At 37.3% G+C, this 23,056-nt stretch overlaps 1 protein-coding gene across 4 annotated transcripts in view; it reads left to right on the top strand.

Moving 5' to 3' along the window:
- Positions 1-9,207: 9,207 nt before the first annotated feature.
- Positions 9,208-23,056, top strand: part of LOC139979704 (exocyst complex component 1-like) — a 33,029-nt gene continuing 19,180 nt past the window's right edge. For 2 of the 4 annotated variants that reach the window (XM_071990750.1, XM_071990748.1), the window contains exons 1-12: positions 9,208-9,372; positions 10,979-11,115; positions 11,909-12,036; positions 13,154-13,249; positions 14,016-14,085; positions 15,228-15,418; positions 15,596-15,721; positions 15,843-16,077; positions 16,624-16,733; positions 17,306-17,449; positions 17,894-18,136; positions 19,757-19,855. In XM_071990750.1, the coding sequence (XP_071846851.1) occupies positions 10,992-11,115; positions 11,909-12,036; positions 13,154-13,249; positions 14,016-14,085; positions 15,228-15,418; positions 15,596-15,721; positions 15,843-16,077; positions 16,624-16,733; positions 17,306-17,449; positions 17,894-18,136; positions 19,757-19,855 (1,566 nt within the window). In that variant the 5' untranslated portion in view covers positions 9,208-9,372; positions 10,979-10,991. Of the gene's footprint in view, positions 9,373-9,406; positions 9,544-10,978; positions 11,116-11,908; positions 12,037-13,153; positions 13,250-14,015; positions 14,086-15,227; positions 15,419-15,595; positions 15,722-15,842; positions 16,078-16,623; positions 16,734-17,305; positions 17,450-17,893; positions 18,137-19,756; positions 19,856-23,056 lie in introns of those variants that run through there. The other 2 variants (XM_071990751.1, XM_071990749.1) reach the window with 2 other exon arrangements.

Below are 23,056 nucleotides of genomic sequence, written 5' to 3'. Positions count from 1 at the left end.
ACTGTATCATGTTATGAGTGTAGTATGATGTAATGTAGAACTTCACTAGTGAATCTTACTTTATTTTAATTCTATTGCTGACTACTCTTACTGTTACCACACATTTAATATGTGTCCATATTGTAGACAAATAAAACTTCCTGCTATTGTGATGTGCAAAATAAACATGAAATGTATTGAATGAAGCTGCCAGTAATAATTCTGTCTTTTAGAGTGAGGAGAAGTTGGGTGGCATGGGCGCAGATCAGTCTTGGATAATGGTGGGGACGCGTGTCTGTTCTCTGATACTATCTAAGCGGAGCGCGACCATGGGTTTGCGAGAGCGTACAAGAATTGTTTTGGCAAATATACCGGAAATAACACTTCCCAGACCCAATGATGCTCCCAAACCTCCTTAAGTTTTAGATCTCATGGCTTAGAAAGTTAGTTTGGGGAAATACATGGGCATCTGCAGAAAAAAAAATCAGGGGACAAATAATCCAAGCAGACTTTTGTATACAATGGGTCTGGGGTCCTCTCCCAGAAAACAATTATAGACTGTCGCAAATGCGATTTCCATCCTATATTTAACAACTGTGGATAAATATAATAAATGAGAACTGCTGCATGTCATTTGCACAATGCTGGATCAAACTGCGCCAAAGTTTAATACAGGGGAATTGGAAATGCAGCGTTTGGTCAAGACAAATTGGTGGGGACACGGTATATCATGTCCCCACCACTGAAAAAGTTGGTGGGGACGCATCCCGCTGTCCACACCAGGATCTGCGCCCATGGGGTGGGGTGAGGAGGGCAAGGAAGCAATAAAGTGTATATTGAAATACTATACTGTTATCTTAAATGTACCACTATTGAGGGATGCTGGAAGAGTGTTAAACCTTGGGGGGGGGGGGGTGAACACCGACTTGGAGGGGCAGTGGATCATGTGACTTTGATTTGAGAGGAAAATCACGTACCTTTTATAATTACCTTTAAACTTTCTTCAAGAAGGATTCTTCATGCATTCAGCACCACAAATTTCAGTATTTGAGTGTTTTCCAAAGGAAGGATACTTTTTGGTGACATTATATCTTAATTTATCATCAACAGGGCACTTTGTATTTTGTAATCCCTACAGGTAGTGTATGTACTGGGATGTTTTGCAAACCTCACACACCTTGAGGCACTGAAATGAAATTTGGTGGGTTGGTCTGACTTAATGGAGGGTACCATAGGGTGACACAATAACATGGGGTTAGTCAAGAAGTAATAATGTGTGAACAAAAAAGCATGTCACAAACACCTGAACAGTCTGGCCCAGACTGCAAACTTTTGGGTGTGTGCATGCAAACATGACGAAGTGGCCGAAACCCTCCTATGTGGCACATCAGACTGTAAGTTTGCAATGCGTTACTTTTAATGTAATCAAAGGAGGGGGGATGGGGGATGTCCCTGGGCATGAGCTGTATTGCCTACATGACTAATGACATAGGGTCAAAGTTCAAATAGAAATACATGATTTTGGCCATTACATGAATACTAAAATAACACTACAGCTGAAACCTTCCAACACAGTAGAACAGTATAGCCCACAGTGCATGGAGAAAGGTCAGGTGATCAAATGTGTGCGAAAAAGCATTTTGCAAAGTACTTGTTAAAGACAGGCAGATGGACTTTCAAGTTGGTGGGCATGGGATATCCTACCTCTGTGACTTATGACGTCCTATGGTCAAAGGTCAAATGACAAAAAAAATCAACAGGTTTTGCCTTTATGGTGTATGACAAAATGACAGAAACCCACAAAACCATGTATAATAGCAGCATCTAAAAGTTTGCAATGAGTTAATGTAAATAAGAAAGGTCGCATGGTCAATGGAGGTCTAAGGATCAAAGCTGGCTCAATTTGTTCACGTTCTAAAACGACAAACGCCCGAAAAATGAACTTCCGTTGGCTAGTTTAGAATGCTTAAAGGGTGTGAAGACTCGCGCAAAAAGAAACGTCTAATGCCGGTAATCTGACCTAGTTTCGAGTGAGGTGTAACAGAGGTGTTAGACACCACCATCGATCCCAGAAAATACGCACACAGCTTGCTACCTTTGGTAATTAGACGCTAGTGTATACAGTCAGTACATACAGCTGCGGTCAATACCCATAGCACAATGTACAAACAATACATCGATGGACATCTAGCTAAAGATAAAAAGGTATCACGTTGCATTACTGTCTGCATTTTGTAGCGACAAGCAGAAAACTTCCCTTGCAAGCTACGGAGCGCGGCACGCGGTTTGGGGTGATTCATCAATGCCTTTAAGAAAAATTGCTGCCAATTTAACTTTGAATAAAAAAATATGTTATTTTGTCTAATGTACAATACGAAAGGTCGCATGGTCAACGGAGATCAAATGATCAAAGCTGGCTAAATTTGTGCACGTTCAAACTCGACAAACGCCAGGAAAATGATCTTCCGCTGGCTAGTTTAGATTGCTTAACAAAAATTGCTGCCAAGTTAAGTTTGATTAATACAAAAAATGTTCTTTTGGCTCTTGTGCACATGCCAAAATGACCAAATATCTGAAAGTGTCAAACCATACAAGAAGTAGGCTACTGACTGTTTGAAAAGAAAATTGCTTCTATGAATGTTGGAAGCTATTTAACATAAAGAAACCAAGAAAATGAAGTCATTAAAATTCAAAGCTCAAATACTTGATAGTTTGTGAGTCAGTACGTACGTGAGATGACCTCATACGGGTCATAAAAGTCACATTTTGGGATGAGAAGAGGGTGGCCTTCTTTTTTAACAATTTCATTCAATTTTGAACACACAAGAAGAAAAGATATTTTTTCACCGGGAAGTGGCATTTCGTATTAATGAAAACGGAGGTATTTTACAAAACTGGCAGCACTAACTAACCCATCGCACCGTCGCCACTTCCGCGAGTGTGCCTCCATATTTACGAATTCACATTGAAACGAACATGCAGAAACAACACATAGATAGCCTAGGAAGCATGACAAACGATAAAAAAAAACTTTATCATTAGCTTCTCCTTATCTTGTAGAAGTAAATATTATTTGAGGTATCATGAAATCTTGATGTGACACCATATTACGTGCTTATGTAAACACGTGGAAGAGAAGTTCATTGCCTACCCAAAACATGAATGTTAGGTAGCCGAAACTTGACCTCTTCTTACCATTCTTACAATACGTGTTCACGTTAGGCCATGAAGTGATAGAGTGATCAATCCTGTTATCTATATACCGCATGGTAAATGTCTGTAGGAGATAAGAGCTTTATTAGATCCCCAAAATAGTCGTTTATCAGCAGACAAATTTACATTGTAAATAGAGAGAATAAACGGAATAATTAAAAGTAACAAACAATGAGCACTGAACCTTATATGAGTGCACATTGTTATAAGGTATTTAGTAACATATAAGTTACATAGGAGACCAGCTGTCCAAGTCTAGTGTGGCTGGTCAGGTTATATTCTTTGCAATCGTCCACCCCTCAAGATGCTTCCCAGCCCCACCCCCACTCCCCTAGTAGGCTTCGTTTAAACAATACTGAAACATTTCCCCTTACGTCCAAATTTCCTTTATTTGGGTAATATTAGGCCAATAAAATGCTATACATACGCCCATCGACCCCTGCCCCTGCAGTGTAGGTTACTCCACAGGGGCTTTGAAATACATTCCAATAAAATTATAAATCATTACAATTTTGTAGTAAATACTTCTGTGCTTAATTTAAATGAGCTAGTGCAGCTTCGAATACCTTACACATAAATTAGCTTCATCCTACTGACATGTGCTGTTATGATTTAAAGTCGCCACAAGGGAATAAGAAATGTCTCAAAATCCAACGATTTACTTCGTCCCCTGGACGCCCACCAGGGCATTGGAATTATTACACAGAAATGGAACCTCTCTCTCTATTTTTTATATTCTAAACTTGCTACGAGAAACAAGGAATATATGAAAACGCTTGGGATTCCGGGGGTTTCATCTCTGGACCCCATTATTTTTGCCCTCCAAAATCCCTACAAAGGCGAACTCCCAGTCAATATATCTTTACAATTGTATTATTTTATTCAAAACGTAGCTCAGCTAATAACTGCAAGTCAGTCTCGAAATCGATTTAAATCCCTCCTGAAAATTGGTGAAACTACGATCCTGATTATGTGACATTATAGCTTTTTTACAAGACTTTGAAATTCATGCAAAAATTAAATTGTTCATAAATTAAAATTTGGTTCACCGATTAAGCATGGGACGGGGAGTGGGTAGGACATGTTCCCTATCCCCCTAAATTTTCCAGTGATGTATCTTTATACAGGTGCACCTCCAAATGTTTCCCCAAACTGTATGTTTGCCCTCCCCCTCCCCTACTTGCTCTTCCCGCCACTTTGGAATATCTGGTGCCGCTTGCGATTCATCGACGTCATACAGCTTAACTATCTAATAATAGTGGACGGCGTTCTTTAAATCACACGCACAGTCTTCGGATTGCTTCATTCCAAAAATAATCATGATAAGAAGGAGAAGTAATAAATAAACACACATGCATTGTTCGAACTAGTTCATGTTATCAATCCAGTCTTTGACAATACCTGAATAATGGTGCTTGTTGCGCCGAAACTCGTCTGATATGATATGATATGATATGGTGTGATATGGTATGGTATGATATAGTATGATATGGTCTGTTAGGATATGATATGGTATGATTTAGAGTATTAGAGTATTTTTTTATCGAAATATCGACTTTTTATTTCGTTTTATCGACTGTATGACTTGATATTATACCGCTATTTATAAAGCAAGTTGGGCAATTCCGACTTCGTATCTGAAATGTTTGACTATTTTATCACAGCTTTACTTTAAAATTATCTTTAACTTCAGCTTTTGAACAATTGTTGCTTCATCACTTTCAAATTTCGAAACTCGACTTACTATAGACGTTCCGAAAAGAAGAACTAAATCCTGACGGATTATCCTGTATATCTATACGAAAAATTGATCAATGATTTCCTGGCCCTCATATTTGCTAATGCAAATGATATAGCAGAATAATCCATTGTTGCTACGACGTGCATCTCAACATACATAAAGGGACAGAGTAGAAGATCCCCTCCCTCGATATGGATGGAGAAGCAAAGACGGGACAGCTGAAACATAAAACTATGGCGTACATCTAAACGTAGTAAACTAAGGTATGCTTGTCCACCTGTTCCTACGCCTATGGTCTATGGCAGGGTTGTCCAACCTACGGCCAGCGGGCCACAGTCCGGCGCGCCGCAGGGTTGCGTCCGGCCCGCCAGAGATGCTCTACGGTGCGAAATTTTAGTGAGCAGATTTATTGATAACAACTTGAAGCTATATAATCAATCATTCGAACCTTCTGGGTCCCAAACACTGCATACAGGTCAGTTTGTGTGACACTCTCTCAGCGGAGGAGGGGGTGGCTGAACTTTATTCATCTGTTTTATCAGGAAGGAAAATAAATCAGTGCGCTCCTCGCGCAGTGCTCACATTTTGTTGCCTTGGGCTTCGGGCAAAAACATCGAAAAATCGAGCGTAGGGTTCATGCGGCCCCTCCTTCATCATAATCATTCCATGTGGCCCTCCTTTGCAAAAGGTTGGACAACCCTGGTCTATGGTGAGGTCAATCGTCAGAAAACAGTTTCATGCCACACAAGCATAAGGGGAATGTAGTAATATATACCCCGCCCCCGCCCCACCCCCTTATTTTTCAATATTGACTGAGAAACAAGGGCGGGATAGGCAAAACATCATAACCGGAGAAGAAGTGCTGATCCAACGAGAATGAGTAAGAATATTGTGGAGCTAGAAATTCCGAATAAACAATTCTAACAGAAATTATAATGCCAGCTTTTTTTGACTAATATTTCAGGTCCAGCTAATTAATAAATGATGCCTGTTGGTACTAGGTTTGGATAGAATGAACCTAGAGATGCCGAGGCGGGATCGTGTTTGATCGATAGGCGGGCGATGCGATGTCGCGCGTTTTCACTATAGCATCGAAGCTGACCCATGGATCAAATGAGCCAGCAGTTACAGTATTATACACTATAGTTGTGCAATAATACATTCTCTGCACGTTTAATAACTCAGGTTACATTTGATCTGAGGGTCACCTTTCATGCTACAAGCGTTTGCGATAAAAATTCCGATTTGTTTAACACTATCCCAGTTTTAAACAATGCAAATTCAGATGGTAAACAAATTTAGAAATTTGATTACATGAATGTATAAATAGAACATAGGCCACTTGTTGGAATGCACTTATCGATGAAGGAACTAAAACTTTGCAAACAAACCAAATCTTATTTTGTTTCACTTGGACTTTTATCAACATGTCTGCTGTCTATTCGTTAATTAAAAATAGCAATACATTCTAGTTTCTAGTTTACGAATAGATATATCTATATATAAATAACAGCACAACCGGTCGTGAGATGGAATTTTTCTGGTGTGTTGATCTTTATTAAGTTCATACAGCAACCAGAAGCGTAGTTGATTTGTTTGTTGAACTCAAAACCGATTTTCATATAACAATGTATGTAGATAACAACCATGGAAGTATTCTACCTTTACATGTCTAAAGACAATGCGATATGTTTAATGAGGTACATAAATAGAACACCTCACAGATAAGGCTGTTAAGTTAGCTATTTCTGTAAAACACGCCAGTTTTGTTTATTGCATAGATATGTTAATGATAACAAAACACCAAATTTCACACTTCAGAGGATGTTCATATTACATGCCTGACATTGTTCTATAATTCATTTGACAACTCCCACCATCCCACCTGACAATGTTCTATAATTCATTTGACCACTCCCACCATCTCACCTGACAATGTTTTATAATTCATTTGGCCACTCCCACCATCCCACCGGACAATTTTCTATAATACATTTGGCCACTCCCACCATCTCACCTGACAATGTTCTATAATTCATTTGACCACTCCCACCATCTCACCTGACAATGTTCTATAATTCATTTGGCCACTCCCACCATCCCGCCGGACAATTTTCTATAATACATTTGGCCACTCCCACCATCTCACCTGACAATGTTCTAGATCATTTGGCCACTCCCACCATATCTCACCTGATATTGTTCTATAATTCATTTGACCACTCCCACCATCTAACCTGAAAAAAAAGAACAATAGAAAACCTCCATTAAACATATTTTGCATAAAAACTGAGGACCGAGCGTACCTCGGCGAAGCATTCCCGATCTTTCTTGTGTTTGGTTTTCATGTGGCATTTTCTATTCTGTTAATGTAAGTGTAAATGATCTGATTCTTATACGCATTGTTACTATTTACATTGGGTTTAAGATATTGGAACTACAGTTAAAGTTCAGGCTCTACTGCAAATAGCAGTTAGTATAGTGGACGTTCTTCTACACTAATGTTAGAGATAAGTAAGATGAGTTGGATAGTCAAAGTTTTATCAGGATCCTCCCAACTGCGTTCTGGAAGAGTATCATAAAGGGTCTTACCACGACTCAGAAACACAAACCTGCATGCTATTTGTCTAAATCTTTTAAACATTTTATGCATTTGTATTCCTATCATTCAAACTAAAATATATATATATAACTCTCTCGCAATGCCCACCAATATGGGAATTCAACAGAAATCTTCGCCTCAACAGAGTAAGCCAGAGAGTGCCATGTCTGGGCGTCTACTGCAGTTGCTCGTCCAAGCCATGGGTATTAATGGGCTCTCATTTGCGGTTCCATCTGTGCTGCTGCACCACTCCTTCCGCTACTCTCTCCAGACTCTCCCCAGACACCCAAAAAACGGGAAATTTCCACGGTTAACCGGTTAATTCTGTTATAGTTAATCGGTAAACACGACAGTTAACCGGTTTTAGAAAAACCGAGATGTACCCCCCCCCCCCTCGATTTTTTTCTGCGGACGCCCATGCTTGCAGTGAACTTATAGTGATCTGCCGCAAGTGTTCTCCTTCAGCAATTGTGCCAACAAGCAGCAGGAGAACATCTCTTTTGGTATGTTATCAATTAGGAGCTGGTTTTGTGTGGATTGAATGAAAGTACATGTGGTGCAAAAATTGGGTCATTGGAGGCAATTTTAGACCACTTTAGGCCTTCCGGGAGCAGCGCACGAACATTTTTACTACTGAAAAAAGAGGTTTGTTTACAAGTGACGAAAACTTCAGGCTCTCATAGGAAAAAAATCTACATGGTCATGATACGGAAAATTGATGGTGCCGTGAATGGCCAACTTTTCAGTTATCCAGTGATGGGCTACTTTTAGAGATCACATTCTTTCATGATTCAGTGTATAAGTCAATGGGGCATTTAATAGGCGTATGCTTCCTGGTGGCACCGAAATTCAGTACCAACCTGAAGCTATCCCAGGAGTTATCACAGGATTCATCCCAGGACTCATCACAAGATTCATCCCAGGATTCATCACAGGATTCATCCCAGGATTCATCCCAGGATTCAGATTTATCACCAGATTTATTCACCTGACTTATTAAGGCAGCGGGAATTACGTCGAAAAGTTCTTTCATTTTCATATTTCCTGACGCACATCGGGTGGGGGGGGGGTTGGAAAAATGAAGTCAACGAAGCTCCAGGAGAAATAGTCAGGAGCAACTCATTGTTTTTATCAAATTTTTTGTTAATACGAAATAATAAAAAGACAAGCAAACAGTTTGGGGAAACCTTTGAAAGTGCACCTGTATAAAGAGTACATCACCGGAAAATTTAGGGGGTAGAGAGAACATGTCCTACCCACTCCCCGTCCCACGCTTAATCGGTGAACCAAATTTGAATTTATGAATCCTGGGATGAATCCTGTGATGAATCCTGGGATAGCTTCAGGTTGGTAATTCAGTGAAATGAGTGTTTTGACCAGACATGGGCAGTTCGTATCCGTTGATCATGAAAAACAGAATATGAATACCATGAAAAATTATGTTCCAAAGCTGTCAAAGATGCCTAAAATAGTTTTTGTTTAAATTTCCTGGTATTTTATAAACATTTCGAGCGATTATGGTGTATCTAGGTAATTTACAAATGACTTATGCCATGCATGCGGTCATTTCAGTCGTTTATTTTTTACATGAACGGCAATACATAGAGAAGTGCTCATATCTACAGTAGTCCTCTGGGTAAATATTGTTATTATCCAGCTTTGCCTGTACTAGTACTGTCAGTGTCAAGACACAACACACTAATTGGCACTTTCGCACAATCGTTCTGTGCGAGAACTGCTTCGCTACAGAAATAAAGCACTAGCGAATGCAATACAGTTCATCGTATTGTGCTACCCAGTCTGAATTCTCCTAGTTTACTCCTTGATCTGGTTCTGTGTAAGCCGATTCCTAGCCAAAAAAGGCGTATGCTCCTACGAGGTTTCATCCCTCATTAGGCATATGCCTATTGCTACAATAACTACCAAGGCCTAACTTAGGCCTAGGCTACTGTAGCTCAGCCCAAGATACACATGTAGTCTAACTTGGATCTAACGCTTATCCTAGCCCGTTAGTATTACTTCAATAGATCCCTACAGAAGTGGGCTAAAGAATAAACTAATTAACTTTTGGGGTAGTAGTCCTAGTTTTGAGATGTCGAATGTGATGTTTAGACTTAATTAGACTTTGGAGGTATTAATATTATAAGCTGTAGGCCTATTGAGTGTTAAAAAGTTAACCGTGGCAAAGCTGCTGAACCCATTGTCAGGTGGCTGGCATGATACTAAGTGATAGACTATGAGGAATTCTGTGGATGAGGTTGAATCAATCACAGACTAAGAATTTGAAATATTGAAGTGGTTAAAGGCATTTAAGACTCGCCCCAAACCGTGTGCGGCCATCTGAAAAAGTTAACTTTCCGTTACTTGCAAGTAACGTTTTGTTCGTGTGCTACAAAATGCAGAAACGTGATACTTTCTTATCTTTAGCTGGACCTGAGATGTCCATCGCTGTATGTTTGTACACTGTGCTGTGGGTATTGACCGCAGCTGTATTTACTGACTGTACACTAGTGTCTAATTACCGACGGTAGCAAGCTGTGTGTGTATTTTCTGAGATCGATGGTGGTGTCTAACACTTCTGTTACACCTCATTCAAAACTAGGTCAGATTCCTGGCATTAGACGTTTCTTTTTGCGCGAGTCTTCACACCCTGTAATACTACTACTAGTAAGAAGTAACAATAAACATCAAGTTTGATGGAGTAGTACAATCAGTTGCCATGTTCTAGGCTAGCTCTAATCAGACTCAGGGAGGTTGAATGTCATTTATTTAAGGTCAATGCTGCATGACATTGGTGGTGCAGTCAAGACGGAACTCCCAGATTATACTAATTGTCTTATAAATTTCTCTTATTCTTTGATATCTATGTATTGCAATGTGTTAACATCATGCACATGCAGCCTAGGCCTATACTATAGCTCATGAAAGTATTTCGACAAATTTTTTATGAAAGTCCTTACACTTCCCTAGAAATCTATTTGCTAATGATCACACTGATTTGGTACTTCTTATGGTGTAGTTTACTTAGAAAGATGGAATGCATTTGAATTTCACTTGGTGGAGCTCATAATATGTGCTACAAATACTATCAAATGTTTTAATACAAACATGGTAAGTACAAGATCTAGAAAGAATAAGTTGGGGATATTTCTTCATTTTGCTTTACATTGGCTGGAAATAATTTATCTGTTTGGCATCCCAAGATGGTACACTAAATGGTCAAAGCTGTACAAGGCCAAAGATATAGCAGTTACTTTTTACACAATAACCAAAACTGCTACACAAACTTTAACACTAAACTTTAACAGTTTAAATTATTCCCTGATAGGACACAAGCCAAGAACACTTGAGCTAGATAAAGTAACTGGATATTATTGATGATTTTGACCAAGCTCTGCAATTATACATTTTGTTTTGACTTGCATAATTGCTCAATTTTTCAGAGAGTATACCAAGATGGCTGCTATCAGACACACACTTCAAAGGGACATCTTTTTGCCTCAAGATGAAAGACTAATCGAAGTTGTTCATGTCAGTAAGACAGGAAAGAAAAAGAAGTCAAGTTTTCTTTGTGCAGCAGGTTGAAGTTTATTTTATATTTTGATTTTTTTGTGTGTTATATAATGAGACTGGCTTTCATGTAAGTCACTGTCACACACTGAATTCTCTTTTACACTTGTTGGATGTATGTCATATGGCAGCATGTGCTATTAACATTTCAATACTGTATTTTTCACATGTTAAGATAGTATACCAGTCCTCAAGTCATTTTCTGTTTCTGTTATGTACTCGTTAAAAACCCCTCTCGGGTATCACAACAAGGATTTTGGTACGCAGCGCAGCAGTGCTAGTAACAATGCGTGGGCAATCTTGTCTTAAACACCTCAAGACAATGGCTCTCCTTCACAGCCAAGGATTGCGTATTCCAGTCTTTCATAGTCCTAGGATAAAAACTATATTGAAAAGCACGATGATTATGTGGAATTTGAGTATAGCGGCCACGTCTCCCTGGTTTCAAGAAGGGATTAGTCTCGTTTGTGACTGCAACTAGGCCATTAATAATTCGATAAAAAAGCATGAGTCTGGCCCTTTTCCTTCTTTCTATGAGGGGGGTTCCCATTCAAAGTCTTTAAGATCTCGGTGACGCTGGATTGCCTACGGAAATCACGAGTTACAAAACGTGCTGCCTTCCTTCTTCTCCACTTGAATGGATAATGTCAAAAAGAACACATTCATGCACTATGTATGTTTGTTGTAAAAATGTCATACGTTTAACTCATACTACTGTACTTTAAATAAACCAACTTAATATTTCTCACATTTATTGTTTTCAAACTGATCTTTAAATCTTGATGCATCTTTTTCTCATACAGTTACAACTGATGAGCCAATACAGGTATACATTCACAAGGTCAAGAAAATTGATAAGGATAACTACAAGAAAAGACAGTCATGGATACTTACAGATTTGAAGTTTGCAGATGGCAAGAATTCTAAAATTGTAAGAGACATTTTCTTACACACCTTTGCTACATTTGTGGCAATTATAAATTGATAATATCTTTCAAGATAATATATTTGTAGCCATACTACCCCAATGAGAGAGCAGTTTCATGTCATTTAAATGCCTAGATTCTCATTTTCAACCTTTAAAATGTTCATGGATCCACAGACATTAACCAGATAATAGTCAGCATCTCCAGTGATCTCAGACCTGTTCTGTGTTGAAACCCTATATAAGTAAAATGTTTACAGACTCTTACCTTCTCTGACCTTCAATTTTTAACTGACCCCTGAGGGATTCGAAGACAGTAGGTTGAGATGCATGGTTTCAATACAGGAGAAGGACATTGCTGTTTGCTAACTAGTATGAAGTACAACACTATTTTCTTTTTGTATCCTAATAATCTCAAATTGTGCAATTGAATTAGGAGGGGATGAATTAAGAGGTTGGTTATATGTGAACTAGATAAGTCAAATCTGCAAAGAGACTGTTTGTGAAGGATTAAACCTATTATAAGCTATTGCACAGGTTCAGGAGAAAGATGGATAGCTATGCTCCTTAATTATTAATTAGACCAAGAATGACAAGACAATGCTTACTCGGTTAATTGATTTCATGTCTGTCATAATCAGCCTATTGGCAGTTATACTCTTCTCATGTCACAAAGAAACATAGTGACAGGCCTGTATGTTATGATTGCAATTTAGAATACAAATATATTAATATTTGGCAAAGGTGACTACGTGACTGGTGTGTATGGTTTTAATGTTGTTGTCTCTAATATATATGTCCACCATCGACTTGAGAGACTAGGCAAAGATATAACTCATATAAGACATTTGTTTTGACTTTTGTATTTTAAGTTCCAATACTGTTCCATAATCATTGAAGTAAAAGTATACAATGCTATACAGTACTGTATTAAGGAACTGTTTGAATTTCTAAACTTCATTGTAATAGTTGCATTTTATTGCAACTATCACTACTTCATCCAACATATATATAGTTTTGTTGACCATTTGCCTGGTGGCCACAAATTGTTATGTCTCAGAACTTCTCATATTTAACTCTATTTTGTAAAATTAATCATTTTGTTTTCTTCCTGTTTGTGTAGGACGTACCAGAGTTTGATCTCCACTTTGAGAAACCGTACAAATGGATTGCCAGTAATGTCACTGAAAAGACCAACTTCATAGCTTGTCTGTGGAAGGTAGTGTAATAGTTAAACTTCATATCTAGTAATCTGGTCAACTGTATTCTCATTTCTGCTTCTCTTGAATCCTATCTTGATTTTTCATGCTACAGTATTTTTAGCATCCCTTTATATACAGTATGTACAGTACCTTTACTTTCTCTATCCTTATATACTTTTACTTCATATCTCTATGTATGGGTGCATCTTTCCTTTATTGAGATCCCTGTCCATGAGTTTCTTGGTCAACCATTTATGTGAATCCCCTGAGTTGTTTGTTCTTCATTATATGTCTTGAGTAGTTTCCATTCTTGTATTTTAGTTGCAAAGGATGGTGTTATTGTTGTCCAAAGAGAAGTCAAACAAGAATAGTAGACAACTTTAAGTGTGTATTTAGATAAAGAAAGCAGCTACTCTAACAACACAGTGGTCGGTTTGTATTTATAGCCTGTTAGAAGAGGTTAGAATGTATTAAGAGAAATAAGAAAATAGGAAAAATTTATTTGATGTAATTGGTCAGTGGTGCAAACTTGGGATGGGTTGGAGTAGTGGAATTGTGTGGGGTATGGAGAAGTATGGAACTGCTGTGCAAAGATCAGGTTAAAGCAAAATCTGATACTGAAATGGTTGGTCTTTATGAGAACTTTATCATACACTTTAAACAATTAAACACAGATTAGAGTCAATAACTAGTCATCATCATATAACTTGTGTAAATGAATCAAACGAGTCATGTTGATGTAACATTTGTTGATGGACGTTTTGTTTCTTTAATTTCTCACAGCTGAGTCAGAGATATCTGAAGCAACTGAAGAAACCAGATTTTATAAATGTCAACCCAGAACTTTTAGAAGGTGAGATCCTGTTATGAATGACAAGCTGTCTCCAGATTAAAGATTTCACCATGTCCCTACCTGTAGATGATTATGGTGGTGATGAAGATGATGATGTTGATGATGATGATGAGGGTAGTGGTGGTGGTGGTAGTGGTGATGATGGTGGTGATGATGGTGGTGATGGTGGTAGTGGTGATGATGATGGTGGTGATGACGATGATGGTGGTGGTGGTGATGATGATGATGATGATGATGATGGTGGTGATGATGATGATGATGGTGGTGGTGGTGGTGGTTGTGATGGTGGTGGTGATGGTGGTGATGATGATGATGATGATGATGATGATGATGATGATGATGATGATGATGATGATGATGATGATGATGATGATGATGATGATGAAGATGATGGTGGTGGTGGTGGTGGTGGTGGTGGTGATGATGATGATGATGATGATGATGATGATGATGATGATGATGATGATGATGATGATGATGATGATGATGATGATGATGATGATGATGATGATGATGATGATGATGATGATGATGATGATGATGATGATGATGATGATGATGATGATGAAGATGATGGTGGTGGTGGTGGTGGTGGTTGTGGTGATGATGATGATGATGATGATGATGATGATGATGATGATGATGATGATGATGATGATGATGATGATGATGATGATGATGATGATGATGATGATGATGATGATGATGATGATGATGATGATGATGATGAAGATGGTGGTGGTGGTGGTGGTGGTGGTGGTGGTGGTGATGATGATGATGATGATGATGATGATGATGATGATGATGATGATGATGATGATGATGATGATGATGATGATGATGATGATGATGATGATGATGATGATGATGATGATGATGATGATGATGATGATGATGATGATGATGATGGTGGTGGTGGTTATGGTGGTGAAGATGATGTTGTTGATGATGATGGTGGTGATGATAGACAAAATTCTTTCACTAATTTTACTAGCTTGCTCTATTGATCAGGTAATTTAGTGAAAAATGACAAAAGCTCTGTTCTTTCTGCTTTAAAATTGAATTGTGTAGACTTTCAGACATAAGATGTTATTAACGTTTCATTATAAGATTCAGATGATATTATCTCTTACTTTGAACAGAGCACGTAACCCTAGATACAGCACGTTCAGAGCACCAGGTGGAGGAGATGGGTGTGGCTGAAGACTACCAGGCACTTTCATCAAGAGAAGAGGCTGATTTGGAGAGAATGATGAATGAGTGTGAATATGCAATTGGAAATGCAGAGGCATTTGTTGAGAGACTGGCAAATGATTTATCAGTCTTGGATGGTGTAAGCATTCTTTGTCTTTTTTCATTCCTCCTTTAACTTGAGCTCCTGATTTAATAGTACACCAGTGTGCATTTATAGCGTGAATGAATGGTTATAATGGTACATTCATTATGCTGAGAGATTCTAATCAGGGATGAGGATTAAGATTTTTTATTCCTCTTTTTCATTTCTCTGTAGGCAAATATTCATTCCATCATTGAATCACAGCAGAAAGTAGCAGATCTGATGACTCTTCTTGATGAATCGTTAAAGGATATCAATAGCCTGGAGAAAAGTCTCGATAGTTACGATGACAAACTTGAAGTAAGTATTTCATATGTTTAATAGTCATATATCAGTATTTCATGTTGTGAGATGGATTCATCCATGGAATAATTCTATGGATGTAGAGTGATTACTGGATCTGCTCTTTGCTTTCTTGTAGCGGGTACGAGCTCACATGGAGGTGATGGAACAAAAGGATTCAATGATACAGATTCAAAGGCAAAATCATCAGAAACTGATTTCATGCCTCAATGAGGTCACCAGTAGTCTAGATATCAGTGAGAAGAACCAGAAAGCTCTGCAGGAGACACAGATTGGAACCCTAAAAGGATTCCGGGATTGTAAGGAAGCCTCCAGAGCCCTTCAGACAGCCATGAAAACAGAACTACCACCAGGTTAGTTTGATACAAAAAAAAAAGACAAATATCTTGAAATGGAATGTAGTATGTACAAACAAGTTTCAAATGAATGTTTCTCTTGTAATAATTGGTAGAATGGTTGTAAACTGTATGCTTTTCATTATACCTTTGGAAAAGTTGATGCAGTCCCCTTCAGAAATTAAACACACAATATTGTGAAGCAATGTTGAAAGCTCTCATTGCAGTTTGTAGAAAGTGACAGTAAACTTTCAAGAATACAAAAACTGAATAATTAATGAGCCAAGGTATAAACATGGCATCTGATCGATAATGGTCTTTTAAGTAATATGGTTAATTAATATCATAATATGGTAATCTGGTTAATTATAGATGAGACATGGCATCTGGTGAAAAATGAAATGAATGGCCTGTTTTGTGTGATCATGAAATGTTTTTGATTCATACTTTACTGAATGAAGAGTATGCCACCATAGAGGGCCTGGTTTGTCTGCTTGGTTTTAAAATTCTTCGCCATTGTTTATGTGCATCACAAGTTTCACTTTTAATTGGTACATTTTTCAGGTCTAGAAAAACTCCAAGCTGTGACTGACCAACGGCAGCTCTTGAGCAGTTTACAAGAAACATTTTCTAAGAGACTTGCAAAACACTTGAACGGGATATTCATTCAGCAGGTATGTGCCGATGTTTTATTTAGTTTCTTTATGGCTGTACCATATTATTTACCTGTTGGTATATGTAAGTATCGTTCTACTATAGAATAGCTGTACCAATGAATCGCAATAATAACTTGTACATGCATTCTTTTTATGCGAAGTAGGTAGGTAGATTGTGTTTGGAGAGTTATGTTAAAGTGTTGCTATCTATTAGTAACAGATGTCATCTTTATGTCAGTCATGGAAGGACCTAACAATATATTTTGTTCATTAGTTCAGTGGCGAACATTACATTGCAGACCAAACCACTCACCATTTATCATATAGGTTTTCAGTACAGTACATCATTGACTAATCTCCCACCATGTCTTCACCCACTTATGGACTCAGGGTCAACATATGTCGTCCAGACTGGTGGACCAGGTCTGTAGCAGTTAAGTATGCAGTCTGTTAACAAACCAGTTTGAACAAATATGATGTTCTTTAAATGGTTTGTTCGTTAACGTAAAAGTCTTTTGTGTCTTGTTAATTATGAGAAAAAAACAAATGTTGCTTAAATAAACAGTCACACCAGCTTTCTCTCCTCTTAGGGTAACGAAATGAGCGAGAATCTTGCAACCGGCCAATTGTGCTTACCTAAGCATAGTGGATACCACAAGGAACTACGACCCTACTCTGAACTCATGCAGTGGCTGAAATGGGCTGATAAAGATGCCTACTATAAACTGTCCAAGGTACTGGAATTTATTATATAGTCAATGACATGTCTCACACACTGAACACACATCATTTGTCCTCATTACCAAGCTCACAGCAAATCAATATCACAACCTGCTAGCCAAGGTGTGTATGAACCTAACAGTGTTCCCAAACACAGATCAATGAGGCTCAAAGAATTGAAAGTACTAGGTCAGGCAGTTCTTTCTTGTTTTGTAAACTTCCGTGCCTTATCAACTGACAGTTATTTCTCTGTGTAAGTTGTTTCATTTAGGTTTACTGATGGTTGCGTATTGGCTTAGGAATGCTGAAGTTGGTGACCTACAGACATAAATGGATGAAATGCTTAAGTTATTAATAAGAATTAACCTGAAAACAATGTGTATACTTGGTTAAACCTTTTCAATGTTCATAATACTTAAGTTCAGTCTCATACAAGTATCACTGACTTCTTTTACCAGGTATACATAGACTCAATCAGTAAACTGTATGAACGAGAACTCCAGGAATTCTTTGAGAAAGCCAGACAGGCGCTTCAGTTCAAACCTAAGTCAACTGACGGAAAGAGACATGGTCTAGGGAAAGAAGGCAAAGGATCTGCTGGAGATTTATCAAAGCTTGGAACCAGATCTGGGAAGCTGGGCTCCTTGCAAGACACCAGGGGATCAGACCAGGATCTGACTGGCAGGCAGAAGTTTGATGTGGCAAGTATATTCAACTAGCCTGGATTGCCTGTTGTGGCAAGTATATTCAACTAGCCTGGATTGCCTGTTGTGGCAAGTATATTCAACTAGCCTGGATTTCCAGTTGTTTCAAGTATATTCAACTAGCATGGATCGCCAGTTGTGGCAAGTATATTCATCTAGCCTGGATTGCCAGTTGTGGCAAGTATATTCAACTAGCCTGGATTGCCAGTTGTGGCAAGTATATTCAACTAGCATGGTTTGCCAGTTGTGGAAAGCATTTTCAGCTAGCCTAGGTTGCTAGTTGTGGCAAGTATATTCAACTAGCCTGGCTTGCCAGTTGTGGCAAGTATATTCAGCTAGCCTAGGTTGCTAGTTGTGGCAAGTATATTCAACTAGCATGGATTGCCAGTTGTGGAATGTATATTCAGCTAGCCTAGGTTGCTAGTTGTGGCAAGTATATTCAACTAGCCTGGATTGCCAGTTGTGGCAAGTATATTCAACTAGCCTAGATTGCCAGTTGTGGCAAGTATATTCAGCTAGCCTAGGTTGCTAGTTGTGGCAAGTATATTCAACTAGCCTGGATTGCCAGTTGTGGCAAGTATATTCAACTAGCCTGGATTGCCAGTTGTGGCAAGTATATTCAACTAGCCTGGATTGCCAGTTGTGGCAAGTATATTCAACTAGCCTGGATTGCCAGTTGTGGCAAGTATATTCAGCTAGCCTAGGTTGCTAGTTGTGGCAGGTACATTCAACTAGCCTAGATTGCCAGTTGTGGCAAGTATATTCAGCTAGCCTAGGTTGCTAGTTGTGGCAAGTATATTCAACTAGCCTAGATTGCCAGTTGTGGCAAGTATATTCAGCTAGCCTAGGTTGCTAGTTGTGGCAAGTATATTCAACTAGCCTGCATTGCCAGTTTTTGCAAGTATATTTAACTAGCCTGGATTGCCAGTTGTGGCAAGTATATTCAACTAGCCTGGATTGCCAGTTGATGGTGAAAGGATTTAACTCTGAATCACTCAACTGATGGTGTCTTTTTGGTTGCAACTTTCAATTAATATAGTATGCATGCAATTCCCCTGTACGATGGTGACAGTTTGCATCAAAGCCTCCTGTCTGTAAAAGTTAAAAATGGCCCTTATTTTGCTAGAACTATTTAGATCTGTTTGTCTCCTGTGTTTTCTCCTATCAAAGGATATTGAATGAATGTGAAGTTGTTGTTGTAGAGAGGATGACTTCACTGCTTTCATAGTTTACTTTAGACTTGATAAGCTGAAATTTGTAGATAAGTGGTTGCACTACCAGTCCAGTATGCAAGTCTGTATTGAGTAGAAAGTCTATTAACTATGTTGCACAAGCTGGTACTATAGTTTAGACAAGCTTGCCCTTATTGAACACTTATCTGAATAAGATGCTTGTATTAATTCCAACAGTGTTATGTACGGTTGTTGAGACAAAACTATTGATCACAGTAGCCGTATGTTTTTACAGGTTTTACTAGGCATTTGTACATGGCAGGTTGTTGTTTTTAGCTATTGTTTGTCTTATTCTATTATTGTAGTAAAAGTAATGTACATTTTGGCACGGTAGTTTGTAAGTATCAGTTGTTTCATGTCCTGGATACACTTTCCTTTCTTTCAGGTGTTTTCTCAGATTCTATCGAATTTGAATCCTGTTTGCAAAGATGAACAGGACTTTGCTACGGAATTCTTTGGATACACTGAAGGCATAGATCCTGAGGTACGATTCTCACTTCATCACAACATATAAGTACTGTAAAGCAATGTGGTTGGTATGCTTAAAAACTTACAGCAACACATATAAGTACTGTAAAGCAATGTAGTTGGTATGGTTAAAAACCTACAGCAACACATATAAGTACTGTAAAGCAATGTGGTTGGTATGCTTAAAAACCTACAGCAACACATATAAGTACTGTAAAACAATGTGGTTGGTATGCTTAAAAACCTACAGCAACACATATAAGTACTGTAAAGCAATGTGGTTGGTATGCTTAAAAACCTACAGCAACACATATAAGTACTGTAAAACAATGTGGTTGGTATGGTTAAAAACCTACAGCAACACATATAAGTACTGTAAAGCAATGTGGTTGGTATGGTTAAAAACCTACAGCAACACATATAACTACTGTAAATCAATGCAGTTGGTATGGTTAAAAACCTACAGCAACACATATAAGTACTGTAAAGCAATGCAGTTGGTATGGTTAAAAATTTACAGCAACACACATAAGTATATGTAAAGCAATGTGGTTGGTATGGATAAAAACTTACAGCAACACATATAACTACTGTAAAGCAATGTGGTTGGTATGCTTAAAATCAATGCAGTTGGTATGGTTAAAAACTTACAGCAACACATATAAGTACTGTTAAATAATGCGGTTGGTATGGTTAAAAACTTACAGCAACACATAAAATTACTATAAATCAATGTGGTTGGTATGGTTAAAAACTTACATCAACACATATCAGTACTATAAATCAATGTAGTTGGTATGGTTAAAAACTTACAGCAACACATATAATTACTATAAATCAATGCAGTTGGTATGGTTAAAAACTTGCATCAACACACATAAGTACTGTAAAGCAATGCAGTTGGTATGGTTAAAAACTTACAGCAACACATGTAAGTACTGTAAACAATGCAGTTGGTATGGTTAAAAACTTACAGCAACACATATATATAAGTACTGTAAAGCAATGTGGTTGGTATGGTTAAAAACTTACAGCAACACATGTAAGTACTGTAAACAATGCAGTTGGTATGGTTAAAAACTTACAGCAACACATATATATAAGTACTGTAAAGCAATGTGGTTGGTATGGTTAAAAACTTACAGCAACACATGTAAGTACTGTAAACAATGCAGTTGGTATGGTTAAAAACTTACAGCAACACATATAATTACTATAAATCAATGTGGTTGGTATGGTTTAAAACTTACAGCAACACATATAATTACTATAAATCAATGTGGTTGGTATGGTTTAAAACTTACAGCAACACATATAATTACTATAAATCAATGTGGTTGGTATGGTTTAAAACTTACATCAACACATATCAGTACTATAAATCAATGTAGTTGGTATGGTTAAAAACTTACAGCAACACATATAATTACTATAAATCAATGTAGTTGGTATGGTTTAAAACTTACAGCAACACATATAATTACTATAAATCAATGTGGTTGGTATGGTTTAAAACTTACAGCAACACATATAATTACTATAAATCAATGTAGTTGGTATGGTTTAAAACTTACATCAACACATATAAGTACTATAAATCAATGTAGTTGGTATGGTTTAAAACTTACAGCAACACATGTAAGTACTGTAAACAATGCAGTTGGTATGGTTAAAAACTTACAGCAACACATATAATTACTATAAATCAATGTGGTTGGTATGGTTTAAAACTTACAGCAACACATATAAGTACTATAAATCAATGTGGTTGGTATGGTTTAAAACTTACATCAACACATATAAGTACTATAAATCAATGTAGTTGGTATGGTTTAAAACTTACATCAACACATATTATTACTATAAATCAATGTGGTTGGTATGGTTTAAAACTTACATCAACACATATAAGTACTATAAATCAATGTAGTTGGTATGGTTTAAAACTTACATCAACACATATAAGTACTATAAATCAATGTAGTTGGTATGGTTAAAAACTTACAGCAACACATATAAGTACTGTAAACAATGCAGTTGGTATGGTTAAAAACTTACAGCAACACATGTAAGTACTGTAAACAATGCAGTTGGTATGGTTAAAAACTTACAGCAACACATATAATTACTATAAATCAATGTGGTTGGTATGGTTAAAAACTTACATCAACACATATAAGTACTATAAATCAATGTAGTTGGTATGGTTAAAAACTTACAGCAACACACATAAGTACTATAAATCAATGTAGTTGGTAAGGTTAAAAACCTACAGCAACACATATAAGTACTGTAAATCAATGCAGTTGGTATGGTTAAAAACTTACAGCAACACATATAATTACTATAAATCAATGTGGTTGGTATGGTTTAAAACTTACAGCAACACATATAATTACTATAAATCAATGTGGTTGGTATGGTTTAAAACTTACAGCAACACATATAATTACTATAAATCAATGTGGTTGGTATGGTTTAAAACTTACATCAACACATATCAGTACTATAAATCAATGTAGTTGGTATGGTTAAAAACTTACATCAACACATATAAGTACTATAAATCAATGTAGTTGGTATGGTTAAAAACTTACAGCAACACATGTAAGTACTGTAAACAATGCAGTTGGTATGGTTAAAAACTTACAGCAACACATATAATTACTATAAATCAATGTGGTTGGTATGGTTTAAAACTTACAGCAACACATATAAGTACTATAAATCAATGTGGTTGGTATGGTTTAAAACTTACATCAACACATATAAGTACTATAAATCAATGTAGTTGGTATGGTTTAAAACTTACATCAACACATATTATTACTATAAATCAATGTGGTTGGTATGGTTTAAAACTTACATCAACACATATAAGTACTATAAATCAATGTAGTTGGTATGGTTTAAAACTTACATCAACACATATAAGTACTATAAATCAATGTAGTTGGTATGGTTAAAAACTTACAGCAACACATATAAGTACTGTAAACAATGCAGTTGGTATGGTTAAAAACTTACAGCAACACATGTAAGTACTGTAAACAATGCAGTTGGTATGGTTAAAAACTTACAGCAACACATATAATTACTATAAATCAATGTGGTTGGTATGGTTAAAAACTTACATCAACACATATAAGTACTATAAATCAATGTAGTTGGTATGGTTAAAAACTTACAGCAACACACATAAGTACTATAAATCAAT

The sequence above is a fragment of the Apostichopus japonicus genome, chromosome 14, assembly GCF_037975245.1.
Source record: "Apostichopus japonicus isolate 1M-3 chromosome 14, ASM3797524v1, whole genome shotgun sequence".
NCBI lineage: Eukaryota > Metazoa > Echinodermata > Holothuroidea > Aspidochirotida > Stichopodidae > Apostichopus > Apostichopus japonicus.
Note: the sequence above shows the minus strand (reverse complement) of the source record. Positions and strands in the feature narration are given on the sequence as shown.